General features: G+C 41.7%; 2 protein-coding genes across 2 annotated transcripts in view; one reads left to right on the top strand and one right to left on the bottom strand.

The window, feature by feature from the left end:
- INTS7 (integrator complex subunit 7) overlaps positions 1–14069 on the bottom strand; it is a 104077-nt gene extending 90008 nt beyond the window's left edge. The window contains exon 1 of the mRNA XM_029229096.1: positions 13753–14069. Within this exon, the coding sequence (XP_029084929.1) occupies positions 13753–13846 (94 nt within the window). The 5' untranslated portion in view covers positions 13847–14069. The remainder of the gene's footprint in view (positions 1–13752) is intronic.
- Positions 14070–14090: 21 nt separating this feature from the next.
- The window catches only part of DTL (denticleless E3 ubiquitin protein ligase homolog), a 38660-nt gene continuing 35943 nt past the window's right edge, over positions 14091–16807 (top strand). The window contains exon 1 of the mRNA XM_029229232.1: positions 14091–14352. Within this exon, the coding sequence (XP_029085065.1) occupies positions 14301–14352 (52 nt within the window). The 5' untranslated portion in view covers positions 14091–14300. The remainder of the gene's footprint in view (positions 14353–16807) is intronic.

A 16807-nucleotide genomic window follows, 5' to 3' on the forward strand; every position in this document is an offset into this window, starting at 1 on the left:
ATTTCTTCCTGATTCAGTCTTGGCAGGTTGTGCATTTCTAAGAATTTGTCCATTTCTTCCAGATTGTCCATTTTATTGGCATAGAGTTGCTTGTAGTAATCTCTCATGATTTTTTTTATTTCTGCAGTGTCAGTTGTTACTTCTCCTTTTTCATTTCTAATTCTATTGATTTGAGTGTTCTCCCTTTTTTTCTTGATGAGTATGGCTAATGGTTTATCTATTTTGTTTATCTTCTCAAAGAACCAGCTTTTAGTTTTATTGATCTTTGCTATCATTTCCTTCATTTCTTTTTCATTTATTTCTGATCTGATTTTTATGATTTCTTTCCTTCTGCTAGCTTTGGGGTTTTTTTGTTCTTCTTTCTCTAATTGCTTGAGGTGCAAGGTTAGGTTGTTTATTCGAGATGTTTCCTGCTTCTTAAGGTGGGCTTGTATTGCTATAAACTTCCCCCTTAGAACTGCTTTTGCTGCATCCCATATGTTTTAGGTCGTTGTGTCTCCATTGTCATTTGTTTCTAGGTATTTTTTTATTTCCTCTTTGATTTCTTCAGTGATAACTTCATTATTAAGTAGTGTATTGTTTAGCCTCCATGTGTTTGTATTTTTTACAGATCTTTTCCTGCAATTGATATCTAGTCTCATGGCGTTGTGGTCAGAAAAGATACTTGATACAATTTCAATTTTCTTAAATTTACCAAGGCTTGATTTGTGACCCAAGATATGATCTATCCTGGAGAATGTTCCATGAGCACTTGAGAAAAATGTGTATTCTGTTGTTTTTGGATGGAGTGTCCTATAAATATCAATTAAGTCCATCTTGTTTAATGTATCATTTAAAGCTTGTGTTTCCTTATTTATTTTCATTTTGGATGATCTGTCCATGGGTGAAAGTGGGGTGTTAAAGTCCCCTACTATGAATGTGTTACTGTCAATCTCCCCTTTTATGGCTGTTAGTATTTGCCTTATGTATTGAGGTGCTCCTATGTTGGGTGCATAAATATTTACAATTGTTATATCTTCTTCTTGGATTGATCCCTTGATCATTATGTAGTGTCCTTCTTTGTCTCTTGTAATAGTCCTTATTTTAAAGTCTATTTTGTCTGATATGAGAATTGCTACTCCAGCTTTCTTTTGGTTTCCATTTGCATGGAATATCTTTTTCCATCCCCTTATTTTCAGTCTGTATGTGTCTCTAGGTCTGAAGTGGGTCTCTTGTAGACAGCATATATAAGGGTCTTGTTTTTGTATCCATTCAGCCAATCTGTGTCTTTTGGTGGGAGCATTTAGTCCATTTACATTTAAGGTAATTATCGATATGTATGTTCCTATTCCCATTTTCTATATTGTTTTGGGTTCGTTATTATAGGTCTTTTCCTTCTCTTGTGTTCTTTGTCTAGAGAAGTTCCTTTAGCATTTGTTGTAAAGCTGGTTTGGTGGTGCTAAACTCTCTCAGCTTTTGCTTGTCTGTAAAGCTTTTAATTTCTCCATCAAATCTGAATGAGATCCTTGCTGGGTAGAGTAGTCTTGGTTGCAGGTTTTTCTCCTTCATCACTTTCAGTATGTCCTGCCACTCCCTTCTGGCTTGTAGGGTTTCTGCTGAGAGATCAGCTGTTAACCTTATGGGGATTCCCTTGTGTGTTATTTGTTGTTTTTCCCTTGCTGCTTTTAATATGCTTTCTTTGTATTTAATTTTTGACAGTTTGAGTAATATGTGTCTTGGCGTATTTCTCCTTGTATTTATCCTGTATGGGACTCTCTGTGCTTCCTGGACTTGATTAACTATTTCCTTTCCCATATTAGGGAAGTTTTCAACTATAATCTCTTCAAATATTTTCTCAGTCCCTTTCTTTTTCTCTTCTTCTTCTGGAACCCCTATAATTCGAATGTTGGCGCGTTTAATGTTGTCCCAGAGGTCTCTGAGACTGTCCTCAGTTCTTTTCATTCTTTTTTCTTTATTCTGCTCTGCAGTAGTTATTTCCACTATTTTATCTTCCAGGTCACTTATCCGTTCTTCTGCCTCAGTTATTCTGTTATTGATCCCATCTAGAGTACTTTTAATTTCATTTATTGCGTTGTTCATCATTGCTTGTTTCATCTTTATTTCTTCTAGGTCCTTGTTAACTGTTTCTTGCATTTTCTCCATTCTACTTCCAAGATTTCGGATCATCCTTACTATCATTATTCTGAATTCTTTTTCAGGTAGACTGCCTATTTCCTCTTCATTTGTTAGGTCTGGTGCATTTTTATCTTGCTCCTTCATCTGCTGTGTGTTTTTCTGTCTTCTCATTTTGCTTATCTTACTGTGTTTGGGGTCTCCTTTTTGCAGGCTGCAGGTTCGTAGTTCCCGTTGTTTTTGATGTCTGTCTCCAGTGGCTAAGGTTGTTTCAGTGGGTTGTGTAGGCTTCCTGGTGGAGGGGACTAGTGCCTGTGTTGTGGTGGATGAGGCTGGATCTTGTCTCTCTAGTGGGCAGGTTCACATCTGGTGGTGTGTTTTGGGGTGTCTGTGGCCTTATTATGATTTTAGGCAGCCTCTCTGCTAATGGGTTGGGTTGTGTTCCTGTTTTGCTAGTTGTGTGGCATAGGTTGTCTAGCACTGTGGCTTGCTGGTCGTTGAGTGAAGCTGGGTGCTGGTGTTAAGATGGAGGTCACTGGGAGATTTCCAGCGTTTAATATTATGTGGAGCTGGGAGGTCTCTTGTTGACCAGTGTCCTGAAGTTGGCTCTCCTACCTCAGAGGCAGAGCCCTGACTCCTGGCTGGAGCACCAAGAGCCTTTCATCCACACGGCTCAGAATAAAAGGGAGAAAAAGTAGAATTAGTAGAAGTATGAGGAAAGAAAGAAGGAAAGGAGGAAAGGAAGGAAGGAAGAAAGAAGCAAAGAAGGAAAGAAAGGAGGGAGGGAGGGAGGAAGGAAGGAAGGAAGGAGGGAAAGAAGGAAAAAAGACAGAAAGAAAGAAGATACAGTAAAAATAAAGTAAAGTATAATATAGTTATTGAATTAAAAAATATTTAGAAAAAAAAAAAAGGGACGGATAGAACCTTAGGACAAATGTTGGAAGCAAAGCTATACAGAGAAAATCTTAAACAGAAGCATACACATACACCTTCACAAAAAGAGGTAAAGGGGGAAAAATCATAAATCTTGCTCTCAGAGACCACCTCCTCAATTTGGGGTGATTCGTTGTCTAAAGGAGGGAAGGACGGAAAGAAAGAAAGAAAGAAAGAACGAAGGTAAAGTATAATAAAGTTATTACAATTAAAATTAATTATTAAAAAAAAATTTTTTTTTAAAAACCATGGACGGATAGAGCCCTAGGACAAATGGTGGAAGCAAGAGTATACAGACAAGATCTCACACATAAGCATACACGTACACATTCACAAAAAGAGGAAAAGGGAAAAAAATCATAGATCTCGCTCCTAAATTCCACCTCTTCAATTTGGGATCATTCCTTGTCTATTCAGGTATTCCACAGATGCAGGGTATATCAAGTTGATTGTGGAGCTTTAATCCGCTGCTTCTGAGGCTGCTGGGAGAGATTTCCCTTTCTCTTCTTTGTTCTCACAGCTCACAGGAGCTCAGCTTTGGATCTGGCCCTGCCTCTGCGTGTAGGTCGCTGGAGGGCGTCTGTTTTTTGCTCAGACAGGACAGGGTTAAAGCGGCCGCTGATTCGGGGGCTCTAGCTCACTCAGGCCGGGGGTGAGGGGGGGGAAGGAGGGGCACTGCGTGCGGGGCGGGCCTGCGGCGTCAGAGGCGGCGTGACGTTGCGGCAGAGGCCGGCGTGACGTTGCACCAGCCTGAGGCCCGCCGTGCGTTCTCCCGGGGAAGTTGTCCCTGGTTCCCGGGAACCTGGCGGTGGCGGGCTGCACAGGCTCCGCGGAAGAGGGGTGTGGAGAGTGACCTGTGCTCGCACACAGGCCCCTTGGTGGCGGCAGCAGCAGCCTTAGCGTCTCCCACCCGTCTCTGGGGTCCGCGCTTTTAGCCGCGGCTCGCGCCCGTCTCTGGGGTTCGCGCTTTTAGCCGCGGCTCGCGCCCGTCTCTGGGGTTCGCGCTTTTAGCCGCGGCTCGCGCCCATCTCTGGAGTTCCTTTAAGCAGCGCTCTTAAACCCCTCTCCTCGCGCACCAGGAAACAAAGAGGGAAGAAAAAGTCTCTTGCCTCTTCGGCAGGTGCAGGCTTTTCCCCGAACTCCCTCCCGGCTAGTCGTGGTGCACTAACCCCTTCAGGCTATGTTCAAGCCGCCAACCCCAGTCCTCTCCCTGCGCTCCGTCCAAAACCGAAACCCGAGCCTCAGCTTGCAGCCCCGCCCGCCCCGGCGGGTGAGCAGACAAGCCTCTCGGGCTGGTGAGTGCCGGTCGGCACCGATCCTCTGTGTGGGAATCTCCCCGCTTTGCCCTCCGCACCCGTCGCTGTGCACTACTCCGCGGTCCCGAAGCTCCCCCCTCCTCCTCCTGCAGTCTCCGCCCGCGGAGGGGCTTCCTAGTGTGTGGAAACTTTTCCTCCTTCACAGCTCCCTCCCACTGATGCAGGTTCCGTCCTTATTCTTTTGTCTCTGTTCTTTCTTTTTTTCTTTTGCCCTACCCAGGTACGTGGGGAGTTTCTTGCCTTTTGGGAGGTCTGAGGTCTTCTGCCAGCCTTCAGTAGGTGTTCTGTAAGAGTTGTTCCACGTGTAGATGTATTTCTGGTGTATCCGTGGGGAGGAAGGCGATCTCTGCGTCTTACTCTTCCGCCATCTTCAAGGTCCCCCCAGCTTGTGCAATCTTATTTCCCCAAACAGGGGTTGAACCTGGGCCCTCAGCAGTGAAAGCGCCGGGTCCTAACCACTGGACCGTCAGGGAATTCCCTCAATGAATCTGATTTTTTAAAAAATCCAACAAATAAAAGGAGTTAATATTCAATCCTTTAAAAAATTCATTAAGAATGAGTATCTTGATATGGAATTAACAGTATCACCTTCAAATATTTTTCTTTTAGTATTTTGCCATTTACAAAATGCTGATTATATCTGCACAAGAATAAGTGCCCTAGAACATCGCTGTTCAGTAAAGTTTGTTCACTGTTAAAAAATGACAAAGGAAATGTTTGTCTGAGGTGTAAAACAAGGAATGTCACTTGCCATTCAGTTCTACAAAGATTAAGTCGCTGACCTACAGCACACCCTGAAAGGAATTTAGGACAAAGAACAAGATGAGGCACTCTGTGCTTTAGGGAAAACAGGCAAAAGAGGCCCTTAGATAGTTATATTTCAGGAAAAAAAAAAATTTATGAACCCAGATTCTTGCATCTTCCCACACTTAGAAAAGCACTAAAATCATTAACTGAGATATCTGTTCCTTAGACTAGCAGTAACCTTCTACCGAGACATATGTTGGATTGCACATACTCCTTAGCCAAAATCACATGTATACTGACCTCCCCCTCTGCCTCTTCAGAGCAGTTCCTCAGAGCTATCTGGAAGGCTGTCTCCAAGGCTATAGTCCTCAGTAAGACACTGAATAAAACTCAAATCACAGCTCTTATATTGTGTGGTTTTCCCCCAGTTGACAGAGGGCTCTTTACTGGTTGCCACTTTGTTCCAATACATAAGACAACCACAAAGTAAATCTGCACATGCAATTTCTACAACTTACTAATGAGTTAAGTTCTAGGTACACTCATGTTAGTTATTTGGTACTTGGAAAATATTTCCTCATAGGAAAAAATATAGCACTATCAGTACTCATAGTACTCCATAATCTAATAACCACTTACAATAAAAGTTCCTCTGGGAAAATTAATTCAAAATTAATTCTAATTTCTAACTGAGATATTTAGAACATACCCCTTCTTTGTCTGCTCCCTTCTCCCTACACCCCTCACCCACCAACTTCCATACACACAAGAACTGCCACTAGAAGATCTAGGAGTCTTCTTCCCACTAAATGCACAGTACCAACAGAGACACTGTAGGTTACTGGCAATGGCTCCTGTATCCTTGAAAAAGGGGTCAAGGGACACACAGATAGGGCACTGAAGGACACAAGGGAAGGGGAGAAAAAGAAAGGCAAGTGTGAGGATGGAGGTGTGAGAACAGAGAAGGAAGAGATGTGTGCTTATGTACGTGTGCTGGGGGAAGGGAACCCACAGTAATTGGACTTGTTTCCTTCTCTTCTCTCTCTCAAGAGTTGAGTGATACAAAGGATAGTAAAGTTCTGCTTGTAATAAATTAACCTTGGTTGGAATGAAAAAGGTAAAGTAGGAAGTGCTCTACATACAGGGAGTCTCCTCAACAGAATATGATCCACTTTACCTTCCCTTTAAAAACAGAACCACAGACCAAATCATTTACTTAAACATGCTGATTTAAAATGTACCAAAGATAATTTTGCATCTGGTCAAAGAAAGGTTTTGATTTCTCTAGTGTGGTCAAATTTTATTTCTTTAAGATAAAGTAGACCCTCATTCCCATAACAGAGCCATCAGGGTACATGAGCTAAAGAATAGTAAATGTCTCGCTTATTTTCTGATATGAGTTTTATGAGAGAGGAAATGAGAAGCTAGGCTGGCTCAGAAGGTCAGAAGCTAGGGTACAAGAGAAGAGAGAAGTGCATTAAGGCCTGCAATGCAGCAACAATCCTAGGCTGGGGCAGTATGGTACCCAGCTTGCTTGCTCTAGGCCAATTCCAACTCCAGTATAAGCCAAGCACCTGAAAATAGCAGCTCAGCACAAGCAGATCTTATTCTTAGAGGAGTTTAAGAGGTTATTCACTGTACTTCTGTTGCTAGCTACAACAAATCTGAGGAAAAATACCCTGATCAGAAGACCAATGATCATAAGAATGCCACCGTAAGACCCACTGTGGAAGGATGTGATTGCTGTTTCTACATTTTACTTTTTATTCTCCCACCAAAGCAACAGAGATCTCTTCCTTTTCAGTGCCTGGAGTTAAACAGTGCTCAACTTAGTTGCAACATGCAGGTAGACTAGGAAGAACTAAAATAAGTTGTCCATAAATTGCTTATTCAGTCAAAATCCATTTGGCAGCAATGAAATTCATTATTCTAAACGTATTTCTCATTTAAAATGTGCAGAACATTTTGCTACGCTAGTGGTTTATCAAGTCTGATTCTGCATCAGAAACATTTGTGAAATTTTTCAAAAATGTCTATGCTAGGGTTCCTCTCCAACCTACCAAATCTCTACAGGGGGGGCCCACGCATCTAGTTAGCTGTTTTGCGAAGGTAGGCGAGTAGATCCTCAAGCTATCCTCTGCCACTTAATCTTATTTCACCGAAAACTAGTAGGCTGCTGAATCTGGCCCTAAGAGTAACTTCATGATACAATGTTTTCAAAGGTTTTGAATTCATTGTCAAATATTAAAAATGAAATGAGATTCCACATAAAACCCAGGATTTCTGGGGTTTGGGGTTTTTTTTTTGAAAATTTAAAGATCTGAAATGTCACTAAAGAAGGTGGGAGAATCCTGACTACAGAAACATTGTAGTATTGCAGGTCTGTGTTGAAGGCCAGTTTGGGTTTGTGTCATTTCTGATAAAAGCCACATACCAAGTTGTATGACTTTCTCCAGCAATTTTTGGCTGCCTTTGGGCACACATGACTAAAATAGAACCTTGGATGAGAATTTAAAGTACTGGTAAGAAACTTAATGAAATTAATGAAATGAGGGACTGTAAAATCTAAGCTGGATAAAGAAGTAAAAACACAAAGGGATTGAGAGCTAAGGGAAGTAGAGAGGTAAGTATACTGCGGTCTGAATGAAATAAAGAACGGTTAAAGTAGCAGTTAATCATGATGATCATGCATATTAAGTGCTTATTCTGTGCCAGATACTCTAGTAAGCATTTTACATGTATTAAGCTCTCACTATACTCACAGAAGTTAGGTATCATTCAATAATTCCCATTTTAAAGATGAGGACACAGGTAAAGAATAGTTAAGCGACTTGCCTAAGAAACAACGGCTAATAAATGGCAGAGATGGAATTCAAATCCTGGCAATCTGGTCCTAATTATTATGCTAAAATGCATTTCTAGCAAGCAACTAGAGGACAGAGGTTAAGATTAAAGAAGAGATACTTGAATGGGATTTCAGAGTGGTATAATTCTGAGGGATGACAAATTCCAAGGAATTGAAGAGAAATAACATAAATTATGGTAAACTTGGGATTTGTGATACATCAATCAAGTTTTCAAAACAGCATACATTGCTAGGTAGCATGTATCAGTCAGAGTTCTTAGCTGCAAGCAACAGAAGCTAACTCTGATGATTAGGCAGGAAATGAGTTTTTACTGAGTGTTTATTAAAGTAACAAGCAGTTTCAAGGCAAAACTCCTAAGAACACCTAACTCCACACTGCCAAACTGATTAGATGAGGTAAACTATTGTTGCTGGGAAGCACCAGATGCTAGAATTAGCTCTCCTATCATCTAGGAATGTAGTAGCCCTTGCTGCTACTACTGTACACTATGGACACTGCAGCCACTGCTGCTGCCAAGGAAACTGCAAGTACTCTTCAACTCTGCCTTCTTGCATCTCTAAACTAAATCACAGAGCCTGGAGGAGATTTGTCTGATTGGCAGAGCCTAGTTCACACCCTGTGCTTTTTTTTTTGTCCGCACCACTTGTGGGGATCTTAGTTCCCCAACCAAGGATTGAACCTGGGCCCTTGGCAGTGAGGGCGTGGAGTCCTAACCACTGGACAGCCAGGGAATTCTCCCCATTCGCTCTTAAAAGGGAAACTAGGAAAGTGAGCTTTTGCTTCCACCTTGATGAGACAGTGCTTGTGGTGTGGGCCATTCCTCAAGCATAGAATGTTCACAAGATGCTAAGTGACCACCAATATGACTAATATCCACTACAAAGAACACTGCTAATACACACTACTACACAAGCACATTTTAGGAGAATTTGTTGTATACATTTGCTTTAGCTAAAGGGTGAGAATGATTCAAAATGGAACCATAATACCCTAACATCTTAAACCATAACATCTTAAAGTCTATTCATTAAAAATGAGGTGGGGAGGGGAGAAATACAAACACAAGTATGCCCCACACATTATACCAAGGCAATCTCACAACAGCTTAGTAAACTGATCACGGTAACATCTCAGTAAATTATATTTAAAAAGCAAGAATAAAAACAACTAATAGGATAGTCAGTTCAACTGATGATGCATTAATAATAAAGCATCCTTCCCCTAAACTTTAGAATCTGTAAATATACATGGTGAGAATGTACGCAATATTGTGCAATATGCACAAATACTGATTTAGAATCATAAACAAATTATTTTTATGAATACCAACTTTTAGGAATATTTAATAACTTACTTTGTAAGTTACAAGATAATAGCTTTTAGCCATATGTAAAAATGAGTCTATGGATTTCAGTAAGAACTAAAGAAGGGCCTTGGATTTTTGGATCAGTTCATAGTCCATCAAGGGATCACCAGCCAGCCTTTAAGAATCAGTCCTTTATAATGCTGGTTTTTATGTGGCTTTGAGTTAAGAGTCTGACCTTAATTCTACATGATCTTACAGGTCCACTTCTCAATACTGCCACACTAAGTTTGGTCTGGTAGTACAGATTCTTGAGAGAAAGAATTTGATTGACTCAGTGTGGGTCACATGTCCACTTCTGAATCACTTATGGCCTGGAATTAGTCACTTGGTACAAACTTGGCTTCAGAGACCTCCCTCTTTAGTAGGGGATATGGGGATACTCACAGGGCCTCATATTTGTTTATCATAATACCAACTACATCTGTACCAATATGGACAGAGTAAAAGCAACCTGTGGTCTCTTCCACAGTCTGAGAATTCAGATGTTTTGGAACATAGGTGAAGTGACAGCATCTAAGGGAAAACAGACAGTTGTCCTGATTTACATCAATTTCCTATTTCATAATTAACTTTTTCATTGAACATACCATCAACTTTTCCATGCAACATTAAGTTCACCAACACCTCAGACAGCAACTCCACCCCCTTACATTTCCTTCCTTCTCATTGCCCAGGTGCAAGAAAGGGAAACTACTCTCTTCCCCATTGCTCTTGGATCTCATCCCCCCCCACAAGGCCAACCTTACAGAAAGCAGATAGGCTGAGTGACATCATTTAAGGTAGACTCTCCTTTTCACCCAGGGTGAAGGAGATCTTGCATAAGTTTTCCTAAATCACTGGGACAACTTCCCATCAGCTGACTTAAAAATCTTTAGACTGACAGTGTAGAAGTTACATTAGTGAAAGTTACACTGAGTAAATTATGGGAGATATGTCCTTTGTAATGCCTATATTATAGAAATGATTGATTATGAAATGTGTCATATATACATAAGTTATACTTGATTTGACACTTAACTCTGCTGTCTTCACAGCTCAGGCAGCATGGTTATCAGCTTAAAACTTTTAAAAAGGGAAGGCAAAACGACCTCTACATAGGAGCTAAAGTGACCTTCAAAAATGTAAAACAATCCATGTCAGTCCTCTGCTTAAAAACTTTCAATGTTTTCCCAATGCACTTTGCATAAATCCAAACTTCTTGTCCTAACAAGGCCATATTTGATCTAGCCCTGTCTGCCTCATGTGAGCTTCTTAAAGCTGTTTTGTTCACTAATATAGCCCCAAGTCTGAGTGCCTAACACAGTGTAGATGATCAGTAAATATTTGTTGAATGACTTAATGGCTATTATATGAATGATGATTTTTCTGTGTTACTAACTACATCCTAAATGAACAGAGTTAAGTCAGCTTTAAAAGAGCATCCATGGGCTTCCCTGGTGGCGCAGTGGTTGAGAATCCGCCTGCCGATGCAGGGGACACGGGTTCGTGCCCCGGTCTGGGAAGATCCCACATGCCATGGAGCGGCTGGGCCCGCGAGCCATGGCCGCGGAGTCTGCGCATCCAGAGCCTGTGCTCCGCAACGGGAGAGGCCACAACAGTGAGAGGACCGTGTACCGCAAAAAAAAAAAAAAAAAAAAAAAAAAGGGCATCCATTTATTCCTAGAGAGATCAGAAACAAGTTGCTTACTGCCACGCTTGCTCAAAATGCTCAGAACAAAGTGCAATGGTTATAAACATATAACAGGTTATAAATGGCACCATTTCCCAAGTGTATTTCTTGACACTAGTGCTACAGACACTTCTTTATAATGTAGTTCAAGTATCACATCTGTATATCTAACTGCCTACCCAACATCTCCAGCTGGATGTCTAAGAGACATCTCAAATTTAACAGTCTCAAACTGATCTGATTTTCATCCACTCAGTAAATGGCAATACATACTTCCAGTAGCTCAGACCAAAAACCTCTGAGTTTCTCCTGACTACTTAACTCTCACATTCTCATCCAATTCATTAGCTACTCTTGTTGGCTATACCTTCAAAATATACACAGAATCTCAGCACTTCACACAGCCTCACTGTAACCACCCTGGCCCAAGCCACTATTCTCTTTTCCCTGGATTGTTACTGATATAATTGCCTCCTCACTACAGTAGTCCCTCAGTATCTGTGGAGCATCCATGCATTCAAGTAACCCCACATCAAATTCTACCTGTAAAATACTCACCCAAGGCACTGCTGGGAGGATTTAACACCATCACTTAGTATCTAGGACAGACACCTGGTTTACAGTCAATAGCCACCTATATATTTCTTACAGATCTGAAATATTCCTATTCCAATTTTTAAGAAGGAAAATTGTGTTATACTTTTTCTTACTACAACTTCAAGTTTTTCGGAATTAAACAATTCTAGATTTCTCATTTCTTCAAAGTCCCATCCCAATTCTGTTCCACACCACTGCTCTACTGTCATTACGGGATGAGTCCACCTGGACCACAGTGGTAGAAAATGTCTTTACAGAATTAGTAGGAATATTAGATATCCAGACCTGCAACTCTTAAGAGGGTAATAAGGAAGGAAATATCAGAATGGGGAGGAAAAGATTATGTAGTGTATAAAAAACACATTTAGGGGCTTCCCTGGTGGCGCAGTGGTTGAGAATCTGCCTGCTAATGCAGGGGACACGGGTTCGAACACTGGTCTGGGAAGATCTCACATGCCGCGGAGCAACTAGGCCCGTGAGCCACAACTACTGAGCCTGTGCTATGCAACGAGAGGCCGCGATAGTGAGAGGCCCGCGCACCGCGATGAAGAGTGGCCCCTGCTTGCCTCAACTAGAGAAAGCCCTCGCACAGAAACGAAGACCCAACACAGCCAAAAAGTTAATTAATTAATTAATTAATTTAAAAAAAAAAAGAAAGAATGCACAGGGAACTATACTCAATACTTTATAATAACCCATAAAGGAAAAGAACCTGAAAACGAATAGATACATGTATATGTATAACTGAATCACTTTGCTGTACACCTGAAACTAACACAACATTGTAAATCAACTATACTTCAACTACAAAAAATAAATTAAAAAAATAAAATTTATAAAAAAAAACACATTTAATGTTATGACTTTACATTTTAGAGGGAAAAGTCCTCATAGATTTGTTGAGAAATCAAAGCTCAACATCATTTTCTCGGCTGATGGACCTGCACTAAAGATACTGTGACTCAACCAAAGGAATATCTCATTGGAGTGCTGTGGCATTTTTATGTTGATCAAAAGGACTTAAAAGCTTTTTTAAAAAGTCTGAGAAACTCTTATCTAGACGAACCCGCTGTAAATGTTTACAGGTTAAAAAACAAACAAAATAAAGAGTCCCCCGAAAGTATAAGATAGTGTCCAAGTCGGAGAGCTGGGAAGTGGCTCAAAGTGGACTTTAAGAAAAATCCTTCTAACCTCTAGTTCTTAATATATTACACACTGGTTGTGGTTAAAAATTAACTGCATACCAGGTGACAAAATGGTTCCCCCATTCAATAAAAATCATTTAAGTACACTGAAAACAAAGGTTTCATCTTAATACTTCAGTTCTTTACTGACAAGATCTGCCCATGCCTCCCAGATCCATATCTAAGAAAGAAGGCAAATCTCTTTTGCATTTAATAAAGGCTTCTTTTGCATACCATTATATCACAATATTTACAACAATCTTGCTAGCTCAATGGTACTTTACCCACTTTGCACAGAAAAAAAAAACAAGGTTAGGTTAACTTAGGTGACCTGTCCAGGATCATAAAATGAACGATATGAGAATTCAACTCAATCTATCCAAAGCTCCTACTACTACACCAAGCTCCCACCACTACACCAAGCTCCCACCACTCCAACTCCCGTAAGGAAATAGAACTCGTGGAATCCGTCTGCAGAGAATGAGCAGGGGCTCTGATTTTCGGATGGTCTTGGCCCTATTTTTAACCTGCCTAATAACCGGCAGGTAAGAATTACAGAAATCAAATGAATCGTTATAAGTCGGTGCAAGATTATTATTCAGCACCCTTGGTGAAGACCTGGTCTCAACTGAACATACTGAAAAATAATTTCACAATTTCAATTTATCGTTTTTAGAAACTGCTTGGAAAATCGGGAGACTGTGCCCTCAAGTGGTCAAAACGGCCCCCACTCGCTACTTTTTCACCTGTACGAGGCCAATCTAACAACGCTGCAATTTCCCGGCAATCTCGCAAAGCGGCAAAAGCCCTGGACTCACCAAAAGCACTGGCGCCAGCGCCCGCCCCCGCCCAGGGAAGATAGGCGCATGCGCCTTCCCGGCTTCTCCCGAAGCTACCACCGCCTGGGGGCGCCACTTCCCCCCACATGCGTTTCACCCGCTCAGCCCGCTCTTTCGAATACCTTTGTCTAATTCCATAAGGGCAGAGTTAGCATCCAGCTCCTGTTCGCCATAGCCGGCATCTGCCAGAAAAGACTTAGTTGAGTTTGACGCCATGACCCGAACAGTTACTCGACTAGCCTATTCAGAAAGATTGCAAACTCTTCCCCAGCACCGCCATCTTCTTCCACCACCTTCTCGCGGATTTTTCCTCCGCGCTCTGTCAAGCCGTGTTACGCATGCGCTCTGGTCGCCCCGCCGTTCGCCAGTGCCTCTGCGCCCCCCCGCGCAGGCGCTCAGGGAGCTCAGGAACTCCAGGTTCCCGCGGCTGGGAGAAAAGGAGGCGGGGATTCGAAGGGGGAAGTGACTCGGACGCGCCCGGACGCCGCGGCGGGAGCCAATCAGAGGGCGTGACGTCAGTTTGGCGGGGAGTTTGGTGGCCGGGGCTTACGGTGGCGGGAGTTGGAGGCAATAACTAGTCGTGTTCTAAGGGACGCCACATAAGATTTCTGCTGAATCTGGGGGCGTTTCCACGGCTTTTCTCTCAGTTGAAAGTTTTCCTCCGGCCCAGATGCTCTTCAATTCGGTACTCCGCCAGCCCCAGTTTGGCGTCCCGAGAAATGGTGAGTAACGGCCCTAACCGCTGCCTGTTGCCGGCGGGATTCACCTCCCCCCGAACAACACCTCGGACCAACGCCGACTCCAGTTCTGTTTCCCAGCCGCCGAGTTCTCCCACAGGCAGAGTGAGTTCGTGTTAGCGAAGAGTACTGAAGAAAGCTGCACTTTCGTGCTCTCGAGACACTTTTAGTCGTAATCGGGATTTTTTCAATTGTAGTGTAGGCTGACGGAGGGAGGGACGCTGAGTTAACTGGCCTCCATTACGGCTATGTCTGTTTTGCACATTAACTGGAAAACGCGTTCATGGGAGTATGTGTGGTTTTCTCAACAGCTATGTGAGATCGTCAAGACTCATATTCATTGATTAATTCATTCATTTGTTGTGGAACCTTAGTGAGCCCTACTCTTTGCTATATATAACAGTGACTATGACCCGCTGTTAAGGAACTCAGTCAAGCAGAGAAGACAGAACATCTGCTTCTAGTATGGTCAGAATTTTTTCCTCCTGATTAATACATGAGCATAAAAACTCGTAGTTATAGAGCGAAAAATGCCCATAAGCACATTTCCCAGAAATGACCATTATTAATAGACTGAAGTATTTTATTCCAAATGTTCTTCAATGCCAGAGGTAGTAAGTATTGTTATTTACAGAAATGGGATAAAAATGTTTTGTTTCTTTAACGGTAAAACTTGGAAATACTTCCATGTTAGTGTATAGATAACTGATTTATTCTCTCCAGTTCTTGAAGTTCCTTATGTTAAAACATTGGCAATAAGAATTTTGAGCTTAGGTTTGGGTGTCATCAACCTGAAACTTTCTGGTAAGTTTCTGATAAGGGAATTACTACCCAGACTAAGCTTGGCTGCAAATGAAATCTCATTCATTTAAAGATGGACTAGGTCTTTCCGCTTGAAACCATGTGAAAAACAGAAAGAAAATAATGTGAGAAGTGAACTTTTTGTATTTAAGGCATAGGTCTAGGAGAAGGATATTGAGAAGGAGACTGGAGAGTAGTTCCTCCACTTCCTGCCTCCAATCTAAAACCCCACCATCCTTACCTCTTTAAATTATACTCTAAATGCTTCTCTTTCTGTCTCTCCTGTGACCTTGCTTAAGATACTTCTCTATCTTCTGTCATGAGTGTCAGTACAGCATAGTAGTTATGATCTCTGTCTTTGGAGTTAAACTTGCTGAGGTTTAATTCCACCTCCACTCCTTACTTAATCTGTGTGACTTGGAGCAAGCTGTGAAGCCTTTATTTTGTAACAGATTTTCTCCTAATTCTACATTCTGTCTACTTTCCTTTTCCCTCTAATTCACAAATACCTATCAGGGAGGGGTAAATTTTCCCCTCTACCCCTCTTGAGTATTTATGGCTGGACTAATAAAATTGACACAAGACAGATTAGCAAGAGAAAAACAAATTTTAATTCATGTACATGGAGGTCTCATAGAAATGGGACTAAGAAATGGCCAAAGCAAGGCAGCTTTTATACTCTTCAGACAAAAAAAAACAAACAATAAATTTGTGAGGAATTGACAGGACAAAGAAACTTAGGTTTGGGATGCTTACTAAGTGAAGAATCTAAACAGAGTTTGGGCTTCAGGTAGTAAAATAAAAGAAGTAACAAGGTTTGTTTACACATGCTTCTTGGCTCTGAATTCCCTATCTCTGACGTATTAGGGGGTCCTTCTACCTCCAGTTGCAAGGAGTGCACCTTTCATAAGAGATTTATTTCCTGCTTTTCAGGGAGACAGGGAGGTCAGAGTTTCCTTCTTGCATCAGCTGCCTCTCAAACAACTTCAATGCAAAATAATCAATATGCCATTGTGGCATGTTTTGAGACAGCCCACCCTGAGCCCCCAAATACTCATGCGTTGTTATGTGTTAGGCGCTGAAATTCATTCATTGTTATATATAATGCACTGAACTTTATACGACCATCTTCTTCTTTCCCCTTCCATGAGGGTGTTCCATCCTAGGCCCCTTTTCTATTTCTACCTACTCCCATGGGTGATCATAGCTGTAACCAGGGTTTCTTCTATTACTACCTGCAACCTTCCATTCCTTATACTTTACATCCATTCCTGTGAGAGTTGTATCATCCAGATGGTCAGTCCTGTAAGCATCTCAAACTCAAATACCCAAAACCGAACTCACTTTTCCCCCAAACCTGCTATATTACCTATTTTAGGAAATGCTCTCATTATTTTAAACTGGTCTTCACAGTCAGAAACCTGAGAGTCAATCAGAATTCCTCCATTTTCCTCAAGATACGCATTCAGAGAAGTCCCCTTAAAATCTCTAATCCTTCCTCCTCGGTATCCCCACTGATTTTGCCTCTTCACCATATCTTGGATCTGTCCTATGCTTACCATTCTATTTCCCTAGGTTGGGCCATAATATGTTCTTGTCTGAACTGTGACAAGTCTCCCAAATGTCCTCTTAGTTTCCC

This window comes from Monodon monoceros, unplaced genomic scaffold (genome assembly GCF_005190385.1).
Source record: "Monodon monoceros isolate NGI ecotype Baffin Bay Population unplaced genomic scaffold, NGI_Narwhal_1 Super_Scaffold_18, whole genome shotgun sequence".
Classification (NCBI taxonomy): domain Eukaryota; kingdom Metazoa; phylum Chordata; class Mammalia; order Artiodactyla; family Monodontidae; genus Monodon; species Monodon monoceros.